The sequence below is a fragment of the Anguilla rostrata genome, chromosome 13 (genome assembly GCF_018555375.3).
Source record: "Anguilla rostrata isolate EN2019 chromosome 13, ASM1855537v3, whole genome shotgun sequence".
Classification (NCBI taxonomy): Eukaryota; Metazoa; Chordata; class Actinopteri; order Anguilliformes; family Anguillidae; genus Anguilla; species Anguilla rostrata.
The window spans coordinates 39186443-39212107 of NC_057945.1; the positions used below are offsets into that span (position 1 = coordinate 39186443).

Consider the following 25665-nt stretch of genomic DNA (forward strand, 5'->3'; position numbering starts at 1 on the left):
CATGTCCCATTTTTTCATGTGCACCATTTAGAGTCTGCAAATGACAGACTCATTGCGTGGTAATCCCTTTTTTTTTTTTTGTTTGGCAAAGGCCCTTATCTAGAATGACTTTACTAGCTTGATATTCAAAATGTCCAGTCATACAGCTGGACCATGTCTGAAGTCATTTAGCCCCCCCCGTCCACTTTTATTGCAGATGCCAGTTAATGAAAAACAAAAATATTCCAAGCCTTATTCATAAGCGGACTGTTGCGCAGCTGGTGTGTCAGAATCCAGGAATGCAGAGGGAAACCTTGTCGGGGTAGAGAAAGTTCGACCGGACCGTCTGACGACATGGCGGTGAGTAACGCTAGCCCATGACGGAGCGGGCAAAACGTGCGGGGGGGAAACGTGCGGCATGTACACACAAGTGAATCACCCGCTCGCCATGCCGACGAGCGCCGATAAAGGGCCAGCGCAAAACGGGGTGAGCGCGGCTAGCCGTGAGCTCTCGGCTCAGGAGAGGGAGCGTCGTTCTGGAGGCGGGGAGCGCGGGCGGACACTAGGACCTGGGGGACGCAGGGAGACACAGAGAGAGAGAGAGAGGGAGAGAGAGAGAGAGAGACCGCTCAGACTAACTTTCAGAGCAATCAATTTCCCAAAGACTGGAAGGGCTTGTGGAGCAGGAGTGAATAAGAAAAAGGGACCTGGACCTTTTACAACTTTTTTGTGCAACAACAAAAAAAAATTAAATAAATAAAATTAAAATAACAACCTGTGGACTACCGTGTGAGGGGGAATATTCCTCAGGCTGTTGGGACTTCTCACCTGCGAGGAGTGGAGGACCAGAGGCACAGCACAGGTAAGAGAGCTCGTTAATCCTTAAAACGTGCAGTCTGAGAGGGAGAGGAGAAGGTCCTCGGGTCTTGCCACTTGCTATCATAACACCTGCGCTCAATGGGCTGTCGTGACCGCAGAGAGAAACTCTTTTTTTTCCCCTTCTTATCGTTAGGACATTAAAGATTCGGCTCTGCGGAGGGAGCTCTAAATGGTCACATAATGAAATAAAAGTGTAATCACCAGGTTTAAAGCCCTGTGGAGATGTACAGTGTGGCCCCACTCGCTAAATGGCTAATGAGTGCTTTCCACAAGTGTAAAAACAGCCCTTTGTCTGCAACTGACTGCGAGAGTAAGTTTGGGGGGGGGGGCTTCGGACTTTAATAGGAAAATGCACATAGCTCTGCTCCCCAGAGCCAACAGAGAACCCCAAAAACTCCCCCCTTCAAAGGGGAACCAGGCTCATCGCGTTACAGCCGCTCAAAGCCCGTTCCCACTCTGGGCCACAGAGCACTGCTCTGAACCCTGTGCCCGCAACCGCTCCAGTTATTCAACTGGTGGCCCCACACACACACACATACAGAAAAGATCCAGAGCCTGGCACAGTTATCTGTCATCTAGAGTAACTGGTAGTCGCACACACACGGAGAAGGCATCCAGTGCCTGGCACAGTTATCTGTTATCTGGAGTAACTGGTAGTCGCACACACACACACACACACACACACACACACACATACAGAAAAGATCCAGAGACTGGCACAGTTATCTGTCATCTGGAGTAAATGGTAGTCGCACACACACACACACACACACAGAAAAGATCCAGTGACTGGCATAGTTATCTCTCATCTGGAGTAACTGGTAGTCGCACACACACGGAGAATGCATCCAGTGACTGGCATAGTTATCTCTCATCTGGAGTAACTGGTAGTCGCACACACATGGAGAATGCATCCAGTGCTTGGCATAGTTATCTGTCATCTGGAGTAGCTGCTGGTCCCATACATATTCAGAAGGCATCCAGTGACTGTAAAGTTATCTGCAATCTGGAGTAACTGGTAGTTGCACACACAAACAGAAAGCGTCCAGTGACTGGCATGTTTATCTGTCATCTGGAGTAGAGGGTGAGGCAGGGATTTTGTGCACATGATAGGTGGAGTGTTCACTTGATGCACTGAACATTTTTTAAAAATCAAGGCAAAAAATTACAGTTTTATGGTTTTTTCGATCGATTTGTGGAACCGGCGACTACCGCGGTAAAATTGAATACCTGGCAGAGAGCTGACGTCTGACAGGAACTGCTTTTCCCAGAAGCCTTGATTTGAGAGGAAGGAATCTAACAGAACCTCTCTGGGCGTGTTGTCTGAGCAAATCTAAAATTTGAAGCACAATAGACTCTTTTAATGCAGGTAGGAATATCTACCCCCCCCCCACCCCACCTCTCCCTCCTCCAACCATGTTCAAACTTCTCTGAAACATGTCTTGCTAATTACGGACGGCAATAAAGACACCCACCCTCCACCCCCCATCCTGCACTCCACCCCACCCCACCCCACGCAATGATGCACGTGATTATTTATGACCCGGATCCAGTTTCCCATTGAGTCTGAATTAAAGCTTTGCCATTGTTGGGGGTCTCTTCTTGCGGGCCGGCATTGTAAAACCGCTCGTGTGCGGTCACCCAGGACGGGTAATGAGGCACGCCGTGAGTGAGGGAGGGGCGACACTGCACCCCTACGCTTCACAGATGTTACCCCCGCCACCCTACCCTGTTTACTTCTTTATTCATTTAATTTTTTCCCATTAATCAAATATTATTTTTATTTTTTAAATCTCACGCTCTGATCGTCTCTTCAGGTGTAAGAAGTGCTGTGTTTGAAGACTACCCCCAAACCCCCTTCCAGCGTGGGGCTCTACTGTGTGCACAAGCCAGCTCATTACATGTGTGTTGACATGGCGTACATACAACTGTAGAGCCGCCAGGAAACAGTTTCAACAGCAAAATACGCTTCTGCTCTCAGACGCTGTAGCTAGACACTGAGACTGTCCAGCTTCGCAAAAAACGACGCTGTTTAGTATATTCTGTGTAATGATAGGCACAGGAAACTTTTTGACATGAAAGATTAGAGCCATTTAAGTAAGAAATGTTTGCAAAGCTCTCAATTTCAAACAATTTAAGGTTTTTGTGGTTTTTGAATTCCCTGCATCTCTTTTTACCAGCAAGGGTCACATTTTGAGGGCATGTCATGAGAAGAAAAAAGTTTCTTTATCTGCCAGTATTTTGGAAGACTTTTTTTTATTATTGTTGTTGTTATTGTTGTGGTTACTGTTGAATGAAAAGTTATGAGTCACTGAAGAAAGGTCCATCCGGACTGTGGGAGTGGAGGTGTGGTATGGAACACCAACCCCCCCCCCCCCCCCCCCTTCCCCCCAAATACTTTTATTACAGGACAGCCAAAGCCCCCCAGCCTGTTTCTGACTGATCCAGGGATTACTGTCAGGAGAGTTGGAGGGGGGGCGGAAGGGGGTAAAAAAAGAAAAGGGAAAATGTTGTAGCCTTCAAGGCAGAAAGATGAAAAGTCTGTTATTTTTGTTTCGCTGTACATCATTTGATCACAGGTTCTGGAGTGTCATGTTCGTTTCATGACATTTGCCATTTATACACATTTATAACAATTAAAATGTGTATGAAGCCAAAAAGCATGCTTTCTCCATCACCTTGTGACATCTTAAAGGTTCAGGGAAAGGGCTCTTAACTGTCACATGATTTTCCATTAATAGGTCATTAACTTATTCATTATTCAAATTCCTCAACCCAGTCCTAAACCCATAAGTCCTCAAGCTGTAAAGCCATAGTCTTAAAAGTCGTAAAAAGCAACTTCTATTTATCAGGATTTTTATAGTTAATTTGTGTGAATGCTCACTGTGGAGGCAGTGCAGCGTGTAAATCTGTTTAATTTTCATTGGTTTCAACCTTTTTTTTATGTAAACATTTTCAAAGTATTTACTTTCTTGTCTTTCTTTGGTAAAAAAAAAAAAAAAAGGTGTTCAGTGACACATGTACAGATAAGAGAGAGTTTGGTAAATTTTTGTGAATGGGTTCATGGGTAAATGGGATTGGGTTTATGAGTAAGTGTTTGGGATTGTGTTTATGAGTAAGTGTTTGGGATTGTGTTTATGAGTAAGTGTTTGGGATTGGGTTTATTGGTAAGTGTTCAGTAAGTGTTTGGGATTGGGTTTGTGGGTGAGTGTTCAGTAAGTGTTTGGGATTGGGTTTATTGGTTAGTGTTCAGTAAGTGTTTGGGATTGGGTTTATGTAAGGGTTTGGGGGTGTTCAAATGAAGTGTTTGTGTAGGGGGACATGTGGAAGTTTTTTGGGTAGAGTAGTTTGGATGTGGGGTTTTGGATGGGTTAAGTGTTTGGAATTTGGTTTATGGGTGAGTGTTCAATAAGTGTTTGGGATTTGGTTTATGTGTTAGTGTTCAGTAAGTGTTTGGGATTGGGTTTAACAAGTTAGTGTTCAGTGTTTGGGACTGAGTTTATGGGTGAGTGTTCAGTAAGTGTTTGGGATTGCAACATGGTGGACCCGGGGTTCATCCTCCACACACCCTTGACTTCACCCTGCTCTCTTTAAAGCTCATCTTCCCCCGTGCTCGTGTCCCTGAGCTTGTGTACGTGTGTCCGTCGCCCGACAGCACGCTGCGTTGGCGGCGTTTAGCGATGCTCTGTTCTCAACCAGCTGCTTCTGTTCACACGAGTCCAGTGACTGTGTGGCCTAAACCGCTGGACCCATTTGTATAAGAAGGGAGGATTCCACTCCACATTTGGCAAAATCATTTCTCCAGGAATTCAGGAGAAGACAGAGAGCCCTCTTGATTTTAAGTGGCGGCCCAGACAAATATATATTTCCGACATACTGGAAATCTTACACTGCCACAAAAAAAGATTTACATTTCAGAACTCAAGTGGTTAACAGTGAAATATTTCACCAAGTTCAGAAGTGTTTCTTACCGGCAAAGAGGAAAAAAGCATTCTGGGAAAATCAACATTCCATGGAATGCTGTCACTGGAACTAAAATTCCACAATATTTGCACAGAAATTACACTAACTACCATACAAGCCAAGACAGTAAAGCTGTCATTTTAGAATTACATTAATTCATTAATTTAATTTAATTTATTAAAAAAATAAGCTAAGTATATCTTCCATGTGCCCATTTTATCTGAAGTTGGCGTCAATAGATGGATTTTATGATTTGCTCAAAGAGTTTATATTGTACCTCAGTGAGAGTTTTAATGCATGTTTTTATGCGTTTTAGTGTGTTTTTACGTGTTTTAGTGCATTTTTATGTGTTTTAGTGTGTTTTATGCAATACCAATTTTGTTTAGCCCTATAAAATAATGAATTACTTCATGGTCCTTCTCTAAATGGCTTGCACATTATTTAATCTTGAAATTTTAATGCAAAGGTACTATATTGCGTTGAGCCCTCTATGGTATCATTTTCTCATTTTTATATTTTTTCACTGCAAAAGAAAAAAAAAACATTTTCTGAATTTTTTGAGATGTCATTTTGCTTCTCCTAACCCAACTTTTATCCTTGCCTGGCATTTATACAACACTTGTTCTTCATGAGTCATAATCTACTGACTCTCTGTTACCCTGTTCTTCTGTTTCCCTGTTGAGTTTCAGTAAATCATCTGTTTGACTGATTTACAGTCTCAGTGCGAACCTTTGGATCAAACGTACTCCCACACTGCTTTTGTGTGCTGGGACAGAGCCAGTGCTATATCAATCACTCCAGAATTTCAGTACATTTCAGAATGTGGACTAATAATCATAAAAAATGCAGGCTAATGCATATTTATTTATTGTCATTAGTTGCACCTCCAGAAATCTGGTCCTATTGACTTTGTATATTGCTGCCAGGACAATATTCCTGGCCTAAACAAAATACCATGCATTTAAATTTTTTATATATACATATTAGATTTATATTAGATATCAGATTTTAAAGGCCTCTTTAAAATGTTATTTTATTTTATTTATCTATTTATTCATTCATCCATTACGATTCCAATAAAGCAAAAAGGATAATCATTCTGGTTGCAGTTTCATATTCAGTAACAGTGCTACCTTGAAGAATAACTACAATTGAGAAAGGGGGGGAGGCAAACTCCATGTGAAACTCCTGTGAAATGTTTTTTTGCAAACATTTTTAAAAGATTCGAGACATGGTACAGGATATTTTCATTTCATTCTATGTTCTGCTATCTTCTAGCAGCTGCTTAGTCCGAGAAAACTGGGGGAAAAAAGCATAAAGAATTGGACCCATATGGAATGCAAAATACAATAGAAAAAACGACATGGCAATGAAGATCATTCATCCAACATTATCCTCGGATATTTGGCTTCAACAGGTGATAGTCTCCTTAAGGGAAGAGATAGAAGCTTAAGACAGTCTGAAGAAAACTACAATAAACCTCTTAGGATCATTCCATTGAGTTTGGATTGTCCACACAATGGGGAGAGACAAGTGGACGAAACTTCACGGCCTCCTCCTTCAGGGCCTGGGGGACTTGGAGGGATTTTTTAAAGACTTAATTCTGCGATCTCTTTTAAGGAGCTGGCCCGCGGGCTTGTGGGACAGCAGGGGGACATTTAGAAGTCTCGGCTAATCTGCACCTCCCCTGGGTTGACCTGTAATGTAAGAAGGGGGACCAGGATCACTGGAGAGAGCATCACGGGTCAGCGAACAGGCAAAGCTGCCAAACATCACAAAGCCATTCGGGGTGATGACCCTCCGTGGGGGTGAAAGTGACGGACTGCGCAGCCTCGTTGGAATGCACCCGACACACAACTAACGGGAGATTTTATCTACGCTCGTCTTCCTCGTCTTTCACCGAACTGTGCAAGTCCTCCTATTATGGCGTCTGATTGAGCACTTGTGTCCGATACCTTTTAAGATAAAATTCTACCCGCCGTCCCAGACTCATCAAAGTGGCAGTTTACTGAGGAACGCTTTTCCTTTTATTTGGTTTTTTACTAGAACTTTGTGTGAACACTGCAGTAAGACTGCACTTTATATGGTAACAGCCGCAGGAGTACCCACACGTTTTGTGAACTCTGACCTCTCCCAGAATTCCCTTGCGAAGGATATGCATTCGATTTATCACCCCATATCTTTGCTGTGTTGTCTTCATAGCAACAAAGCCACTTTATTGCAAATGAAACAATTCCTATTCAGGAAAACTGAGGCTGAAGCCAGTGCTCAAAACCTAGTACATACAGTTTGAGCAACTGCAATACTGCTGGGCAGTGCTCCTGGTGAGGCAGCCTGTTGCATGTGTCTCAGGCAGTCTAGCAGTCACACGCTCTTGCACCAAGGAGAGAAAAGAGAGAGAAAGAGAATGTTAAGTGAGCGTGCAGTGTCTAGCGGTCATCAGCTAAACCCTCCCAAGTCAAAACAAGTGTTAAATAATAGCTAGCCAAAGAGACAATACTAGGCCCACCTGGACGGCTAGATTCCCGGAATGCCCCACAGGTATATCCAATGGCAGCTGCCTTTGAAGTGTCTTTCCTCTGAACAAAATATTTAAGGTATCTGGGTCTGTAACCACGTTTCTTTTTTTCTCCAGCTGTTGCCTACTGACCCTGGGATCACTTGTACCTGAACTAAGTGAACCGTATCTTAGGTCCAGCACCACCCTGCAATATTTCAGTATTAAATAAAGTTCCAGCTACAGCTGGCACAGAGCATTGGACTTCTGATTTCATGCTCTCGTTATAAACAAGATGTTTTTAAACTGGCGTAGTTTCTGCTGTGCACTGGCAACTAGCCCGGCTGAACCTGGACTGAATGGAAGAACTTCTTGTCACTGAGCCCAAATGGCTGCTAGCATCTGCACATTGCAAACCGCGCATGCCATCGTGGTGATCTGTCATCTTTTATCTGCGAATATTCAATATTCTGGTGTGATTTTGAACCACTTAATTGAATTCCATTCCTCAGTCTTCTATGCTTCGACGTTAACCACCATTTTTAATGCCATGAACGTTTGAAGATGAGTTGGTGTGAAATTTTCATCCAGGAATGGACACACACACGCACATTATGGTTCAATCCTAGAGGACCCCACACTTGGTCCCTGGGGGACCCACTTTTTGTTACAACCAACCTCTTGATCAATTAAAATCATTCGAAATCGACAGTAGTCGCCAAAAAAATTAAAAACAAATTTTCCCTCAACTTAATTTAACACAAGGCAGATTTGGACTTGTTGTGATTTGCTTTGTGTCTGAACTCATCCATTTACCACAAATGCTTAAGTCTCAGTGACCAGGTTTCCTCCCAGTCAGCAATTAGAATTAGGTGGTGCAGTGGGTAGCACTGCCGCCTCACAGCAAGACGGTCAGGGGTTCGAATCTGGGCCTTTCTGTATGCCTGTTCTCCTCGTGTCTGTGTGGGTGCTCCAGTTTCCTCACACAGTCCAAAGACATGAAGGTAGGCTAATTGGAGACTCTAAATTCCCGTAGTGAATGGTGGCCTGAGATAGATTGGCAGCCTGTCCAGAGTGTATTCCTGCCTCTTGCCCAATGCATGCTGGGATAGGCTCCCACAAACCCCCCATGACCCTGCCCAGGTATAGATAATGGACGATGGATGGATGATTTCACCTGCTGGTCTATTATTGAACCAATAAAAATGTGACCTTTTTACACAGGAGCCATTTCTCAGAAAGGATACTACAGAGAATGAAAGTATGAGAAATTATATCTGACTAATTGAATATGAATGTGTTCACATTCCACTGGAATATGAATTGGAAACATTTAGGATCTCTCTTCATAGTGTGCATAGCCATTTCTGACATAATGTGGTCTAAAGGCCAGCTGGCATTAGTAAAATGTCTAGTTAACATCACTTAGAAGCTTAATGCAATTCAGAGGCCGCAGTAATGATTGGAATAAAAAACCAGCAAACACAGTGGGTCCACAGGCCCAAAGTTTGGAACTCTCATCCTATTTTTACAAACTCAGTCCAGATGAATCCTTAGACTCAAAGTGTGATGAAGCGTTGCTGTCACTCCTAAGTAAATGTAAAACGTGCCTGGTTTCCTCAAGTCTCCTAAGTTAACATCCTTTTCTGTACCGCAGCAATTCATTCACGTTCCAAGAAAAGACCCGTATCTGTAATCGCAACACTAACAAAGCAAACTGTTTCTTTCAAATATTTTTTGTTTAATTGTGAAATTATCCAGAACATTTTTTATTTATTTTATTTTTTATAGTTGCCAGAAAGTATATGAACCTCGCAGTGACCCAAAGGGATTAGGGTGTCACGGCTAATGAATTGGCTTTACTGGTTTAAGCACATTTCAAGATCTCTGTGCCTTTCATATGAGCGGGACTTATGGTGCTTCTCAAGCGATCCCTGCGCGAAGCAAGGTGAGCAACGGGGAAAAGGGGAAATGGCAGAGCGGAGACGTTGTATATCACCGCCGTACGTCAGGCGTGTGGAAAGGTAATCACCTTTGAAGTCCTGCAGTCAGAATTTAAGAGGCTCCGCGAGGCCACGGATCCAGTTTCCATATTTAAAGGAGACAAAGAAAGTTGTATACTGTACTTCAGGATGTAGCATAAATCTGCACATCTGCTGAGATGATTACCTGCTGCTGCTTACAGGCGGGCGGCGAGACCCTGCGCTAACCGCAAAAGCGTGGTTTGCGTGCTCGCCGGAGTAAAAGTGTGCTTTTCGATCAACGCGTCAGCCGCGAATATGACGCTGGTCATTTTGAATTAGAAATTCTTAAGCAACGTCACTGACCGGTAACGGCTGGTTATATAATGGCAAACTAGATCAATGGGCAAAAATCAGCATAATCCGATTGGCTCTGTACTTGAAATTGATCTGCAGAATGCACTGCACCAAATGTTTGCATAATGACAGATAGCCTGTCATTATGCAAAGATATGTTCAGAATGGGCTATAGCCTAATAAGACTACTTTATTCTGAGGGGTAAATAGAACATACTGCAAGAATGGCCTCTGTCAAAGCAAAAAGTTGCATTACGTACATCCTGTCCAGGTGTACACACGTTCAAAAGCCCTCACATACAAGTATTAATTCACAGCACATGCACAAGTTAATTTAATTTCCATTGTTTCCAGCATATTTTCCTGTTGACACTAGCCAGTATTAGGCACGCTGATCACGACACGCACGTGAACATCATTTTCTGTGGTGACGGTAATAAGAAAAATACAGAGAAGTTATTTGAATAAATAATCAGTTTGAAAACATGGCTAACCACCTACATGCCATTAGACTTCTGGAGAGGTTTCCAGGGGGAAAAATACTTGTTTGAAGGCAATCAATAAAAAAATAGCATCTGGAGTTGGTTAAAAGGTTGGTCAAACCCGACTTCCTCCACCGCATCTCAATATGGCAAGAAAAACGCATTGTATAGTGATGTGGCACGAAATTAATCTGAAAGGGTTGTTTTTTATTTGATTAAACTGCTTATGCCTTAACTAATGCATAAGACTGAATCCTGCCCATTGTCCTAATTACGCATAACGAATGTCTGCGTGTCTACAGCTGGTTATCTTATAATTAGTTATTGACTTGACTTTACTCAGAAAGGCGGAAGGCTTGCAGCCTTCATTTTGTTCAATACATATTAAAAACAAGGGGCCCAAAGGAAAGCCTGCACTGCGCAATACTAATCACATACCCCTGCAGGGCATATTCACAAATGCTTAGCGCACTTACGTTCTCTTTAGTTTTGGCTTCTCACAGAATTACATCAGGTGACTTGAGTTTTTGGGTATGCGCGTAATTTCCAAAGCCTGCTCCGGGAATTTAAAATATCAAAATCGCCGCGTGGCTACAGACACGATGCTGTGCCACGTTGCTGGAGGAGAAAGCGTGGTTCACCGATCAGTCACATTAAGGAATTGGTTGGAGAGCTTTCCACGCTGCGTCAGATGAATGCCCAAAGGCTGCTGCTTGCGATATTTTGCAACGTATCTAGGCCAGACAGGGCTGCACAACATCTTGAATGGAAACAATTAAAGGTGAGCCATTCAGCTCCTTCCCTTCCCTCCCCCCCCCCCCACCCCACCCCCAGCCAGCGGTTTTGTTTATGCGCGCGCTGTCATCGTCCTGACAGCTCTTCCGCGGTGTCGTGACGTTGTGTATGGATTCCGCTCCAACTTTTTACTGCGCAGTGCGTGCATGCCAGGCGCGGTTCTTTTACCGGTGAATTTCGACTCGCTCTCGTTAAACATTAGCGGGGTACGGTTTTACAGCGTTTTGCAGTTAAAGTTTAAACACGAGTTTATTGTGTTTATGCACGGTATTTACAGCACAGTGAGTTAATGGTAGAACCTTCTCTCTTAGGTGTTTACTTAAGCGATTTATGGGACTTTGTCGTTATGCTTTACTGTTCTTGACTGTGGGTTTATAGCTTTCTGTAGTTTCTTCTTTTTATTTTTTTCCGAACCTGAAGATACAAACAAAATTATTAAAATTCTTGCTATAGTCACCTCTGACTGATGCTATGTATTGTACTGCATATCGTTGGTTAGACCAATTCAGATTTTAAGTGCACTCCCATAAACGTCGGGTAGTTAGCAGCAATTGCTAAAATACACCTCTCTATTTGTCTTTTCCCCCCCTGTTTCCTGTATTGGTATGGGGGTATGTGCCTAAACTTTGGAACACCTACAAATCCAATGCATTTGGAATAAATGCAAAATAATGGTAATCATAATGTCTTAGGAACACAAAGAAACAATAATAATAATCATCATCACTTGAGCTGTAATCACAATCAACATCATCATATCAGTAACAGGCCTGTGTATGATATGGCTAAATGATCCCCGAGCTGTGATTAGCGGTGCCTGGTCAGAGTGAACCCTGGACTCAGGTCCTACTCCAGCACACCTCTCTCATGCCAACATGACCCCCCCTATGAGTGTTAGTCATATTATCTCCGCACTGATGATTCAATAGCTGCCCAATTAGAGTAATGAGGCTTTTGCCTGAACTTGCTGAAAACAGACACGTTGTCAGGTGGGGGAAAAAAAAGAAAATTCACCCTTTAATTGCACGCAGTGACGTTTATTTAAAAGCCCAGCTGTAATGATTGCCAAAGGAAATACTAAAAAAAAAAAAAAAAAAAACTTTTTTTTTCTCTCTCTCTCATCTGAAAGGTCCTGTTGGAGCTTGTATGAATATACTGTTCAAACAGTTTGGCTAATTTCATTCAGGGTAATTTCATCTGCCCTATTTAAGACTGGAGGCTGGGGATGTGGGGTGCAGGCTGACTCTCGGGCGGCACGCGGATGTTCCCCTTGCGGATGGGGGTTCGATCCCCTGCCAGGGCACTTGCAGATGTGTAATTACACCCCAAATGTGCATCCGAACTATGGTTCCCTTAGTCTCCGTGTGTAGGGGAATATAGTCTCTGTAGAAAGGAAAATTGTCTCTGTATAATGGGAAATAGTCTTTGTAGAGATGAAAATAGTGTCTGTATAATGGGAAATAGTCTTTGTAGAGATGAAAATAGTGTCTGTATAGTGGGAAATAGTCTTTGTAAATATGAAATAGTCTCTGTATAGTGGGAAGTAGTCTTTGTAGAGATGAAAATGGTCTCTGTATAGTGGGAAGTAGTCTTTGTAAATATGAAAATAGTCTCTGTATAGTGGGAATTAGTCTTTGTAGAGATGAAAATAGTCTCTGTATAGCAGGAAATAGTCTTTGCATACTGCTGTAAGCACACTACTCTGAGCTTGCTCCATGTTAGATGGCAGGTCCCATATACAGTGACTGGCATTGCTTGGTGGAATCTGACTCTGAATGACAGTACGGGACATGCTTAGTATGGCACGTAGCTGACTATAGCTTTACCATGGGCTTAATTGTGAAATATAATGAAATGGTGCAGGCACGAAAATAGTCAAGTATGATCTGCTCTTCATATTCCAAGGCCAAGTCCCCTAACCCCATTATCTGAGCCTGGATGTTATTGCTATCCCCAAACCTCACACCACTATTCCTTCTAGCTCGACCCATAAACCCGCCAAAAAAAACCTCACACCACTTCCCGCAGGACCTGCATATAAATGCAGAAGCTGTGTGTACAGTAATTGCTTCCCAGTTACACCACTCTCGCTTGTGGTAACACAGTAATCACATTGCGTGCAGACCTGCGTAAAAATATTGTCCAGCTGCTATAATGTAACAGATTGGAAGTGTTGCGCCAGCTCATTATCCCTGGGGGGGGGGGATGCCTGTCTGGTGTCCATTTGGAAGCGAGACAGGCAGCACACATGCACGTGTGTGCAGTCAGACACAGTGGCTAAGTGTACAGCTCGCCACCGTGACTTTCCCATCAGTCTTTCTGTCAGCCAAGGCTTATTAACCCTAAAAAAAAACTAGGTTTTTTTTCTTTTCTAAGTGGTCAGTGTTCTGGAACCCCATCGCTTAAAGTTACCAGTGGTGATTGTTACATCAGCATTAGAACGTTCCGTTAAGAGCGTTCTAATCACATATTCGTGATCTCACATCGTGAAGGGTTAACACAAGCACATCTGCTTACTGGGTACAGCTTGGCTGACACACGAGGCCCAGGACGTGGAAGATCCTGCAGTGAACCCGACACAGGTTGCTTTCTGTAAAAAAAAACATTTTCACACTGACTTTTATATTATAATGCTAATTTATAATTTTGCATACAGTGTGAAACATTTTCAGTACGTTCAACAAGTTTTAAACAGAGTCAGGCACAGATACGTGTTCAAAACTTGGGGACAAACCAGCTTGCAGTTTGAGCGCCTTTGTAAAATGCGATGTGGCAGTGTGTAAAAGAAAACCCGACAGCGGTTGCTGGCGTGAACACTCTATGCAGTGGTTTAAGGCCACGTCCGTCCCTGGGCCACACAGTTCAGGTTTAAATGCTGAGCGTGATTTATGCTGGAGCTCTTTGGGGCCACAAGAATATTTTTGTTTAGGGCCCCCCATCACATATTAATGAGGGGAAGTAAAGAATAAACAGGCCAATAGGGTAGCAATGCTGATCGGTGCCAGTGGCATGCACGCATGTTTAGGATATTACCTGTAAGGTGAAAAAAACTGGGATTATCATTCATTCATTTCTGTTCGTGTATCTAAAATTTAAACATCCTTTATCTGGGTCCAAATTATTTCATGTGATGTTTGTTGCAAATTTACCCTGGCGTCATGAAACATCTCCAAAATGGATGATGTTCCATAATGTGTTTGGTGTTTACTTCTGTTGAGTGAGCTCACTAAATGTTAAAATCACTTTGCAATGGCCGTGGAATTTCTTGAAACCAGGTATAAATCTATATTTTTCTTCTGAGACTTTCCATAAGTAGATTTACAACCGCGGTGTCCAAACAGAATGTACAGAAGACAGCGCAGAACAGATCTTCTGGGAGGGAGAAGCAGGACTAGTATTAAGACTCTGGATCCTGCTCCTCGTCAAGTCAACGTTAAAAAATGTCCTTCAGGAAGCGTGGATTTACCACGAAATCCCAGAGTGAAGTGGCCAAATCCCAAAAAAAATAAATAATATCTGCCCCTCAAGGCATTTTAGTTCAGGTAAATTTATGACGGGACACACTGAAGCAACGTGCGGGTTTGAACCCTTCCTGTGTTAGCCCAGCAGCAGGGCTGCATTCCTGGAAGAGTCACCTTCGATAAGGGGTTACTGCCCTGATTGTGCTGCAAAAATATAGCACTTTGGCACGTTATTTTTCACAACATTGGCTCATTAAAGGCTTAGTACTGATAACACAGTTAGTATTTTGAGATAATATCAAAGCGGGCTCCTAATCTCTGTGTAAAACAGGAAAGGCAACACTCTTTCAGTAGTAACAGGCTATATTCCACATTAATAACAATAACAATAATAATAATAATCATATTTATTATTATTATTATTATTATTATTATTGATAAGAAGAAGAAGAAGCAGAAGAAGAAGAAATGTATTTGTGTTTGTTTTCCACCTTTTTATATACAGTATATATCTGCATTTTTATGTGGATTACAGATAATTTTTTACAGAGATGAAAATGCTTTATTGTATAAAAACACTATATTGCAGAACAGAACATTCTGTATGGTAAAAGCATTGAGTCATAATAAATGGGATTTCAAATAGTGAAATAGAAATAGAAATTAAGTAAAATTAAATGATTTGACTAAAAGGTTGCAGGTGAGACTGACCTGCCATTTTGTTGTTAATTTACCGTGTATGTACATAACACAGCTCTGTGAACATTTTCTCGTGCTGAGTGCTTCATAAATACAAAGTTTACAAAATGTTCTGGAATAGTCATTTATTTAATACTATTCAATACCTTATTTAATACTAACAACATTGCACAGAGCTTGGATATTTATTTATTCGGAAATTTGTGACTATTCAGAGCTTCCTGTTTGATTATTTCTATTCCTCTCATGAAATGTCTCTGTTCATTCATATTTCTCTAACTGCTCAAAGTTCTGTTAGAATGAGATATGGGGCCCACACTGGCCAATCAGGAGCACTGAACGTGTTTTTTTTCTTAGCACAACCAAATTTGAGATTTTTTTTGTATTAGGAGGTTTTGCAAACAGGACACCAGGAACAAAAGTAAGATCTCAAGCAAAAAAACCAAAACAAATCTTCAATATGGATTCCCTCCAAAATCTTCCTCTAGCCTTTGCTTTTGCTCACTGCTCTGCCCTCAAGTGGCCAAACGGTGATCCTGCAACACACGCACGCACACATACACACACACACACAGACACTGGCCAGTCTGTAAGAGAATCAGCAGGTTTTCTTTGCCCCCCTATAGAGCAGCTTCACGTGAAGCTGTGAAATGTGCTTAATACTGTAGCTGACTCACACGGTCTTCAGTCCACGGATTCCCCAGCACTCTTCTTGGGAAGAATCTTGGGATGCAAGCCCATGACCATCCAATCACAAGCCTTTGTGATTGTGACATCACAGATCTGTAGTGGCCAGTGACTGAAGCTGCTGCAGGTTGCCACCCCCTGCTGAACACACACGTACAGGTTACACTGCACTGCTGCACACCAATGCAGCAACAGAACGGCACGTGACTGCAGCAACATATTCACCAATGCAGAAACAGTACTACATGCAAATGCGGCATCATCTTCACAAATGCAGCAACAGACCTTCATGCAAATGCAGCAAAATCTTCTCAAATGCAGCAACAGAACTGCGCACAAGTTTATTACAAGACATTATGTAATCCCTAGTTTCTGTTACAACTTTAAAAAGTAAAAAAAACAACAACTAATCTTTAAAAAGTTCACACATACTTCACAGATTTGTTTTTTCTTCAAATACAGGGCTGTTTTAAGTTTCAGCAGCATATGAGCTTGCCCTACAAACAGTTTTGCCCCTTTCTTCTACAAGCGAGCATGCTAGCTCAATTTATTTTTCCTGGTTCAAATTAAGCAACATCCATTTCACAAGAGGAATCTTGGGGGGTTGGGGGTGGTGGTGAAAACAATTGGAAATTGCACATCTGAAACGACTATTGTCTGGCCCGACTTTCATGTCTCGAGAACTGATCCATGAAAGTACCCCACAGGAAAATATAAATAATATAATAATTTCTTTCTTTTCTTAATTTTATTATTATGAAGTGAAAAATGCACTGTTGAAACACAGGGTGCACCTCCTGGATGAACTCAGATCCTCATTTTAACTCAGGACATGTGTGGATAGATGAGCTGGACCCACTCACCATTGTTATAAGTACTTCTAAGAGCTACTCCTGAGGACTGTGTTCTGTGCTCCTATCATTGCTTTCGTTGGGTGCATTTAAAACTATAAACAGAATCTGTCATTGTGGAATCTGGATGCAGCATAAAGCGATTGAGATTCCACTCAATAATTTCTTGCAGCCTAAAGAGAGACATCAACGCAGATCCGATTGGAGATTTCCCAGCTGTGCTCAGAGGTCGCGCGTGGGAAATCCAGGGCACTTCTGCGACTTGACAGGTGGTCTCGGACGACACGGCAAAGACAAATCTCTTCCAGTCACGTGACGCGCAATCACAAGAGAAGTCGTAGGTCTGTGGGGTGTTTCTGACAACTGCTAACATGCTGATATTTACATCTGGAATAGTAACTTATTGGCCAGCAGGATTTTTGTGTCCCCGCGGTAGAAAAGACAAAAATGTTTATATGGCCCAACTACCATTTTAGGAGTTTTAGAGAGGCAGAAATGCATGCCGCTTGGAAGAAAATAGTCCGTAATTAAATATTAGGACTTTTATACGACATACCTGTCTGGTAAAAAGGCCATTGCTCTGTGTGTGCTTGAACTGGACTGAAACCCCATTGAGTCTTCCCAAAGTATTGCTTTATGAATGCACCCTGTAAACTAACTGAAATTGTCAGGCTGTCAAAAGCTGAGATCAAACTAAATGACTGTGGTGATCCTGAGAGATACCATGATCACTGAGGCCTATATGAATTATTTTTTTTTAAAGACAGGTATGATCATTAGAGTGACACCAACATCAAACATTAGACTAATCTCTACTGAAACCGGTGTATTTCTCACTGCGGAGTACGCGATGGTGCTACGCAGTTCACCTGAGGTGACCTTCGGCTGTCAGTGTTTTTGGAAAGAGCCTCTGTACGGGACTAAGCAGGACACGCACACCCCCTCTGCAGGAGCGGGAGGAACGTGTTTCGGACCTGAGTTACCTCCTCTGGCCCAGATGGACCCCTGCGGGGCGACTCTTTGACAGTTAAGGAGACACAGAGCTGCAGACGTGTCAGAGAGGGACTGTGCGTCTGACATCCTCTAGTGTGTGCGAAAATTGCGTTGGCCACTGACCTGAATGGGAAAAAAATGGCCAAAGCAGCCATGTTTGTCAAAAGCAAAGCAGATTTCAACACTTTGTCCTCCTTTTCTGGATTTGGGGTTCCCAATGAAAACAAACATAGGAAAGTGATTTTTCTTTGGTGATTAGGAAGTGTCTGAAGCTTCAATTTGCTGTTACAGAGAAAGTAGTATAAACTTATGGAAAAAAAATATTTTGGTGGAATGTAGACAAAAATCCCAGGGACAAATTTGTTTTTACATCTTTTTAAAAAAAAATCACACAGACTCCAGTGGACGTCTGAATTCTTTTTCCTTGTTTGTTGTAAGAGAAAGTTTTTAAAAATGTGTCGTCTGTGTGGTGATTTCAAGTCTCTCGCCTGCATTTGATGTAAATTTAATTCATTAATTTTCATTTTCATTTAAGTGAAAGTTGTTAATGCAGTAAATTATCACTTGAGTCTGGAAATTATATTCAAATCACTAGAAAAAAATTGGTCATACTGAAACTATTCCTGTGGGAAAAAGTTGAAAATTACAGTCAGTAATTACAGTTTTTATTTAATTTAAAGAGAAACTGCTTAACTGCTTTCTTTGTTCCCAGCAGCCTTGCAGGTTTGTAGGAGCTTAATTATGCGATGTTGGGAAATGTAGTGTCTTATCTCCTGTGCTTGCGGTTTCATTGTGCGGACTGGGCTGTCCCGTTGGGCTTCAGGGTCTGCCGGAGTTTTACTGGAGTTTTTATTCTTCAGTTGAATCATTCAGGAAGGACATTAATTCATCTGGAGTGAATTAAATGCTAATTGAAAGATGACTGCAATTTTCCCCTAATATCCCATGTGTTTGTGTGTGTGCGTGCGATTGTGTGTGCCTGCGTGTGTATATGTGTGTGTTTGTGTGCGTGTGTGTGCGCGTGCATCCATGTGTGCGTGCGGGTGTGTGTGTATATATGTGTGTGTGTGTGTGTGTGTGTATGGGTGTGTGTGTGTGTTCTCTCACAGGGGGCAGCAGTGTGTGAGGGGGGCCAGGTGGCAGAAGTGTGTGAGGGGGGCAGTCCCAATGGCAGGTGCTTGGGACGTGGGCTGCTCTGGACAGTTTCTCTAGGAGCCCAACAGGGGGCATCACTTCACCTGGAGGCATTCCACAGGTAAGCGAGGCAGGTGTTGAGCTGTAATATATCTTATTTATTTATTTCTGGGTAGGAGCAGCTTGCTCATCCTTTAATCACTGGAACAGGCAGGCAGTGCACACTTATGACAGGACTGCCAGATCCATATAACGGCCAGTGGATCTGTGCAGCGTCAACTGTAAAGCGATGGCCATGAATAATGTGTTTTTTTATATCTGAGGATCGATCAGGTATTGCAATGCAAAAGGCAGATCCTACAGAATCAGCTGCTAGCCTTGCTGCTAACATCTTCACAACGGCCCTTATTCACAAAACCTTTCTAAAATTGTTACTTTGTTCCTACCAAGAACCAATATGGGATTCATGACACATGTGCAGACCTTTGTTTTTTGTGCGTATCCCAGGTGTATGAGATGATGAGTGCTGACTGTCTGAAAATTTTATGCGCAATCCTGTTCACAGGAAACAGCCATGAACAAGTACGGGTTAAGAAAAAAACGTATAAATGCAGAAATGTTCTTGGATATGTTTCTACGCGCAGTTTACGATCAAATGTGATCGTGCAGATTTGGTGAATGAGGTCCAGTGTTCTTTGTTTAGTATGGTTCCATCGTGGTGGACGTCTGCTTGGATAACAAACAAAATAGAATATCTAGATTTTTTAGGTGTTAAGAGGCTCACATAGTCCCTTTTCTCGGTCAAAGGGTCCGTTCGCCGTGCTTATCATCATTAGCGGAGACAAACGCATCTTCTTTCCAACCGAAAGAAACGAGCCCCAATCCAAGAGTCCTAATTGGCGTGTTTGTTTAGTTCATCATCATCATTTACGTTAAGGATCGTTTTTGTGTACTTTACACTGTAATAAACCGCAGCTCGTGTGTGATCTGATAGCAGAAACAGACAGAAGAGCGAAAAGGCAGAGAGAGAGGCTTCCTCTCGGCGCAGTCATTCAGACACCTGGGCGAACGAGGAAAACACAGCTGGATCACATACAGCGCGCTGGCGATGAGGCGGTGCTTTCCCCCACGGGATTCACGTACAGTACACGTACGGAAAACGACATCTCCAGGCAACCGCAGAGAGCGCCGAGCCTATCGTCTCATCGCCAAGGCCTTCCCATAATGCTCTGCTTTCGGCCTGTTCTGTCATTGCCCTGTCCGTCATTCAGAAACAAAATTAAAACGGACACTTTGCAGTGGACACAATTTTTTTCTGTTCGTATTTTGTGCTTTTTTTATGCACAAATGTTTTTTTTTGGGGGGGGGGGGGGTACATTAGGGTGCTCAATGTCCTTGATTTATTTGTTTTGGGACCAAAACTATCAGTTCGGCAGTATTACAATTAGCATAGTATTATAATTGTACTGCCTGCCCAACCCCTGTCCTCTATTTTTTTTAAATCCAATGTATGGTCACCCTATCTGAAAGAAAGGACAACTAACTGTGGTGAAATAATGAGAAATAAATGCACACACACACAACAAATCACATATATGGTCAATTTCGAATTTGAATGAGAATTGCTGATTAATACCAATTCAGTCCTTAAAGGAACTGAATATGGTGACGGGATTTGATACATTTTTATTGTTTAATCACAGAATCTCAGGTTTCAAGGGCGGATGTAGAATTTTAATGTAAAGTAAAGGAAATTGAATTGCTTTAAATTCAGATTAGGCTAAAAGATTTGAATGCTTTAACACTGCCTTCAGTGAAATGGTGGTGTGTGCTGATGTCAATCTTTGGATTTGCTGCCGGGCGTTAAGTGCTTGTTCACGGCCTACCTGAAAATGGGGATTCTAATTGATAGCTCCTCTCTAATTAGCTTGTACACCTGTGGTGAGGCTGCGGAGTTTGGTATATAAGACTCTCATCAGTATATAACTCCAGTTCACTGATGAAGGTGATATACCTCATTTTAACTGGAATTGGTGAGTGTGGACCTTTCTAGAATTTAATTAACTGATTTTTTTGTTTCCTTAACCAAATTGCAGATAGATTGCAATCTATTTATGCTAAAAAAAATATATACTACTTTTGCTGCCATGTGTTAAGTGCTTGTTCGTGGCCTACTTGCAATTAGAGGATTTGATTGGTAGATCCCCACTAATTAGCGTGTACACCTGTGGCGATGCTGTAGAGTCAGGTATATAAGACTGCCATCAACATATAACACCTTTTCACTAATGAGGGAAGGCAGCATGCTGAAACTTTAACTTTTAGCCAAAGTTCAACTCAACTAAAACTATTGAGTGCAGATCTTTCTTAAATGTAGTTACTGAATCCTTTATATTTAAGGATTGTTTTTTTTGTTGTTGTTGTTTGCACTAAGAGCTAAAGAGTATGCATCTATATTTAAGATGCATTAAAAAAATATTTAAATATTTTTTCCTAAATGCACACCATTAAGTATACTTTTCAGAAATTCTATAGTTTACCCATTTATAAAAATAAGTGTATCTATTCTATATTTCATTTCCATTTTAATAAATATTTGGGGAAAAAATACATTTTCCCAGATTGCATTATTTAATAAATCACTGAAGAAAAACAATTGATTATGGACTATTTTCACAAAACTATCAGTCACCTAAGGTTGTGTTTGAAATGATTTTAGCACAAATAAGATCTAAAAAAAAAAGTGGTTGCTAAGGAAATATGGTTGATGTAGACCATACGAGGCTAATGGCTACTTTATGCACAAAATGTTTTATTTGAACAAGTACACAGAATGCAGACAAAATAATTCAGTGTTATTTTAGGTTAACCTTATGACATGGAATATAAGAATAAAAAAAGTGTGTGCTTATGACCCTTTTGAAATTCTTCGTTCATCCAAGCTAATTCCTGACCTATATTTTCTCTTTGAACAATCCGAGATGGGATTTTTAAAATTTTGTCATTATTTCTGAGATCGATGATCTGACAGCACATAATTACAAACTGTATGTATGTTTGCATGTGGTGTATAAACAGAATTATGACACAGAATTTAAATTGTCTGCTAGAGCAAAGCAATCAACCACATTTTGATTTATGAGACATCTTGCTGGAGAAAACCTTTGAGAAATATTCTCTTGGAATGAAGCCTAATTGACCACATAATAGATGGTTACCAGCTGCCATGTGCTGTCGACCGTGGACTTGATCAGTCACTAATCAATTTTGCTGTCCATGGCAAAGCAATACGTTTGGCTCAAATAAGTCACTGGTGAAATATGATTGGCCCAAATAAGAGTCTCTGATGAAATATGATTTGTGAAGTATGGCATCCATGCCACTGTCACTTCAACAGCATCTCAAGCCAGTGTGTAAAGTTTTAAAATACTAGGGGGGGGAATTCCATAGCAAAAAACTCCTGGTGTCCCTGTAAAGGGCCTTATACTCAGAAACATAGTATTAAATGTGAAGTTCATCAGGGGCATGGTTTGCGGGGACTGTTTTCTCCATTAATGCAGACATATTCACTGCCTGGGGTCCTTGCTGTGTACAGGAAACGGTTTCTGTTTTTCCCCCCTGCACCAGAGGGGGAAACTCCAGGGGTCAGAAAGTAAAAGTCCCGCCATGTGTTTCTTCCACCCAGCAGGTTTCACTCATTAGTTCTACCTCCTGGCAGAGTTAATAAATCCAGGTGATTGGAACAAAATACTGGGGAGGACTTTTACTTTCTGGACCTGGATTTTGCATCCCCCTCTCCTGCTTTGCTCTGACTTCCTGTGTTTTGTGGACAGGAAGCGAGCTGATGAGGTCGACCACGCTGGGACTGCTCTTCCTGTTCAGCGTTCGAGCGGTCTTCAACATGGGAGGGGGGGTCCAGGCTGGGGGGACCAGCCGCCAACGCCGCGCCCAGTCCGGCTTGGGAGGGGGCCGAGGCACCCCATCGGGAGGCGGGACCCCCCACAGCACGACCAACCTCTCTGTTTCGACGACAGACCCCGAACTCCTCGCGGGGAAACTCCGATCAGCGCACGGCACTGGCGCTAAACTTCATAACGCAGCCTCAAGCTCCAGCTCAACTCTTCACCCGAAACTCTTCCCCAAACCCCCCACGTCTGTCCCCGCTCCGCATCCGAATCTCCCCGATGCGAGCCCCTCCTCGAACCCGGCGCCGGGCCCGGAACTTTCCGACGAGCCGCTGAGGAACGTTCCTGGCGCTAGCCCCAAACTCTTCGTGGAGTCTCCGGACGGCATCCCCACCGTGGACCCCAAACTCTTCAACAAGCGGCGCTACCGCTCGCCCCGGGTGCTGTTCAGCGCCCACCCGCCCGACGCGGAGGGGGGCGGGGCCAGGGTGCGGCGGCGCGCCGCTCAGCCCCGCCACCGGGGGGTGTACTCCGTCTGCGACAGCGTCAGCAACTGGGTGGGCAACAAGACCACGGCCATCGACATCACGGGCAACGAGGTGACGGTACTGCCGGACGTGCGCGTCAACAACATCGTGAAGAAGCAGTACTTCTTCGAGACCACGTGCCACGTGATGCGCGGCGGGGGCGGGGGAGGGGGCGGCGGTGGGCGGGCAGGGGCGGGGGCGGGCAGCTGCCTGGGCATCGACAGCCGCCACTGGAACTCGTACTGCACAAACACGCACACCTTCGTGCTCGCCATGACCTCCTTCAAGAGCCTGGTGGCCTGGCGGCTGGTGCGCATCAACGCCGCCTGCGTCTGCGTGCTCAGCCGCAAGTCCTGGAGGCAGTGACCCCCGCACCGTGCCAACAGCGCCCCCTGCTGCCCCCCGCTGAACCTGCAGCCTGATCATCTAAACACCAGCCAGACATTCACCACCACACACACACATGCGCACACATACGCATATATATACACACACACACGAACACACTCTCTCACACGCGCACACACACACACACATGCATGCACACATACGCATATATACATATACACACACACACACATATGCACATGCACCTACACGCACACACACACACACACACACATGCACATATGCACACACACACACACCATTCTTCACTCTGTAAATTATTGTTTAAGTTATGAAAACTGCATGTTATGTTATATATATATATATATGAAGCATTTATTGTTGTGCTGCTGTTAACATTGTTATTTATTAAACACTTCAATAGAGGGCTAGAGCACAGATGTGCTTTCTGAGTGGAGTTACCGTCTGTCGTCTGTACACGCTGTACCAAGGAGGCTGTTCTCACAACGTAATCTTCAGCACGATATTTCTCGCAAAGCAAAGAGCAGAGTAGATCCCAGCCACACTGAGCAGCTCTATGACCCGGTCGCCATGGCGATAACCTTCGAACTGCACGTGTCAAAGGTCAGGTGTATTTGTGGTCAGCAGCTGTGAGGTCACAGCTCATAATAGCCAAATTGCCCAAGCTCCGTCATTGTCATCGCAGGGACGGGTTATAAGGTCCAGTCCCTTCTGCCTTGAAGGAGTAATCCTGTCTGTAACCTCCAACCCAAAGGTCACAGTTCATAGCAGCTCAGAACGCTGCTTCCTTCATCTTATTTGGCGTATATGTCAGCCCATATCTGTCCCAAATCCGGTGCTTGAAATTAACATAGTTTTCAAATGGCTGGAACTTGCTAGAAATCAACCTGACATTCAATAATCAAGAGTCAATAATGCAGGAGATGGTCCAGTCCTCACTTCAGTGGATTACTGTTTTATTCATGATGTACTGAAGATGACTGAATATCCTGCTCCTCTGCAGTTGAACACAGAGGCAGCTTTGAAGTTGTTCGTTAAAATGTTTTTGTCTTCATCTAAAATTAATTCGTGTCGTTTTGCACCCGGATGCCGTTGATCCTCTGTAGGTTTTGCATTCTGATGTCATTGAGCATGTCAGAAAAGCACCCCTCCAAGCTATTTTCGGTTTTAAAAAAAAAAATTTTTTAAACCACCCATGGGTAGACCATCAGTCCATGCCAGGACCTGTCAGTCTCTCTGTCTGTCTGTCGGTAACTACCTTCAGCTACAGCGCTCATCCAAAACGCATTTCTAGTGTTGGAGATGATCCAACTCAGCTCCAGCTGCATCGAGGGCATTTTGCAGATCCATGCGCAAAGGGAAAAGCCCCCAATTACATCATTATCTCCTGATGATGTGGGATTATATGTTTGTGGCCTAGACATGCTTTTCCCTTCAGTTCTGTGCATTAATGCACATTCCCCTCACGTTGCAATGAGGGGCTGGAGATAAAGGATGTTTTTGTTGTTTTGTTTTGTTTTGTGTGTGTGTGTTGCTAATTAACATCAACGTATGCTTAGAGCAGCAGCTGAGGATCCTCGTTCGATCACTTGGGGGGAGAAAAAAGAAGGGAAAAAAACATTTTTCATTATTGCTGCTATGCGGGGGAATTGATTATGAAAGGAGGAAAGGCGGAGAACCGCTGAAAGAAAGTCGCGTTGTTTCTCCCTTTTTTCCGGTTTTCTTGATAGATGTGCACGGGAAACTAGGGCAGCGCTTGAAGCTTGGCCGATCGAGAGAGCGTGGATTCACAAGGGGGTACTGTTATACTGTAATGTTTTTCTGCCAATAAAGCAGCAGGAAAGCCCCTGGATTACCTTTCCCGTGGGGGTCTTGTCCCCGGTGAACAGTCTTGACCGATTCAAGGTTAAGACTATACAGCGATGTTTCGCAACCAGGGCGAAGCACGCCTAAACTCCACTGACATGTTTATACAATGGGATCCTCTTTTAGAAGTCACGCAAAACTGTATCCACAGGATTGATATGAATATGGTGGAGCAATGTGCAACATAAATCATCATCAACAATAAATGCCGTATAATAGCCTAGTTAAATTTGAACGTCAGAGCCATTGCTCACAGCGTT

The 25665-nt window shown here is 43.1% G+C and overlaps 1 protein-coding gene across 3 annotated transcripts; it reads left to right on the forward strand.

The window, feature by feature from the left end:
* The first annotated feature begins 273 nt into the window (after positions 1–273).
* Positions 274–24209, forward strand: ngfb (nerve growth factor b (beta polypeptide)). Of its 3 annotated transcripts, none has more exons than XM_064305768.1 (3): positions 274–841; positions 18714–18859; positions 22572–24209. In XM_064305768.1, the coding sequence occupies exon 3, from the start codon at positions 22583–22585 to the stop codon at positions 23534–23536; it is 954 nt and encodes a 317-aa protein (XP_064161838.1). In that variant the 5' UTR covers positions 274–841; positions 18714–18859; positions 22572–22582; the 3' UTR covers positions 23537–24209. The 3 variants fall into 3 exon arrangements, with proteins under 3 accessions (XP_064161838.1, XP_064161839.1, XP_064161840.1); XM_064305769.1 differs by having other exon boundaries at positions 18741–18859; XM_064305770.1 differs by lacking the exons at positions 274–841; positions 18714–18859 and adding an exon at positions 20173–21111.
* Positions 24210–25665: the final 1456 nt, after the last annotated feature.

What these genes read in the sequence shown, in the direction of transcription:
- ngfb (XM_064305768.1), top strand. Translation starts at nt 22,583, where the DNA reads ATGAGGTCGACCACGCTGGGACTGCTCTTCCTGTTCAGCGTTCGAGCG.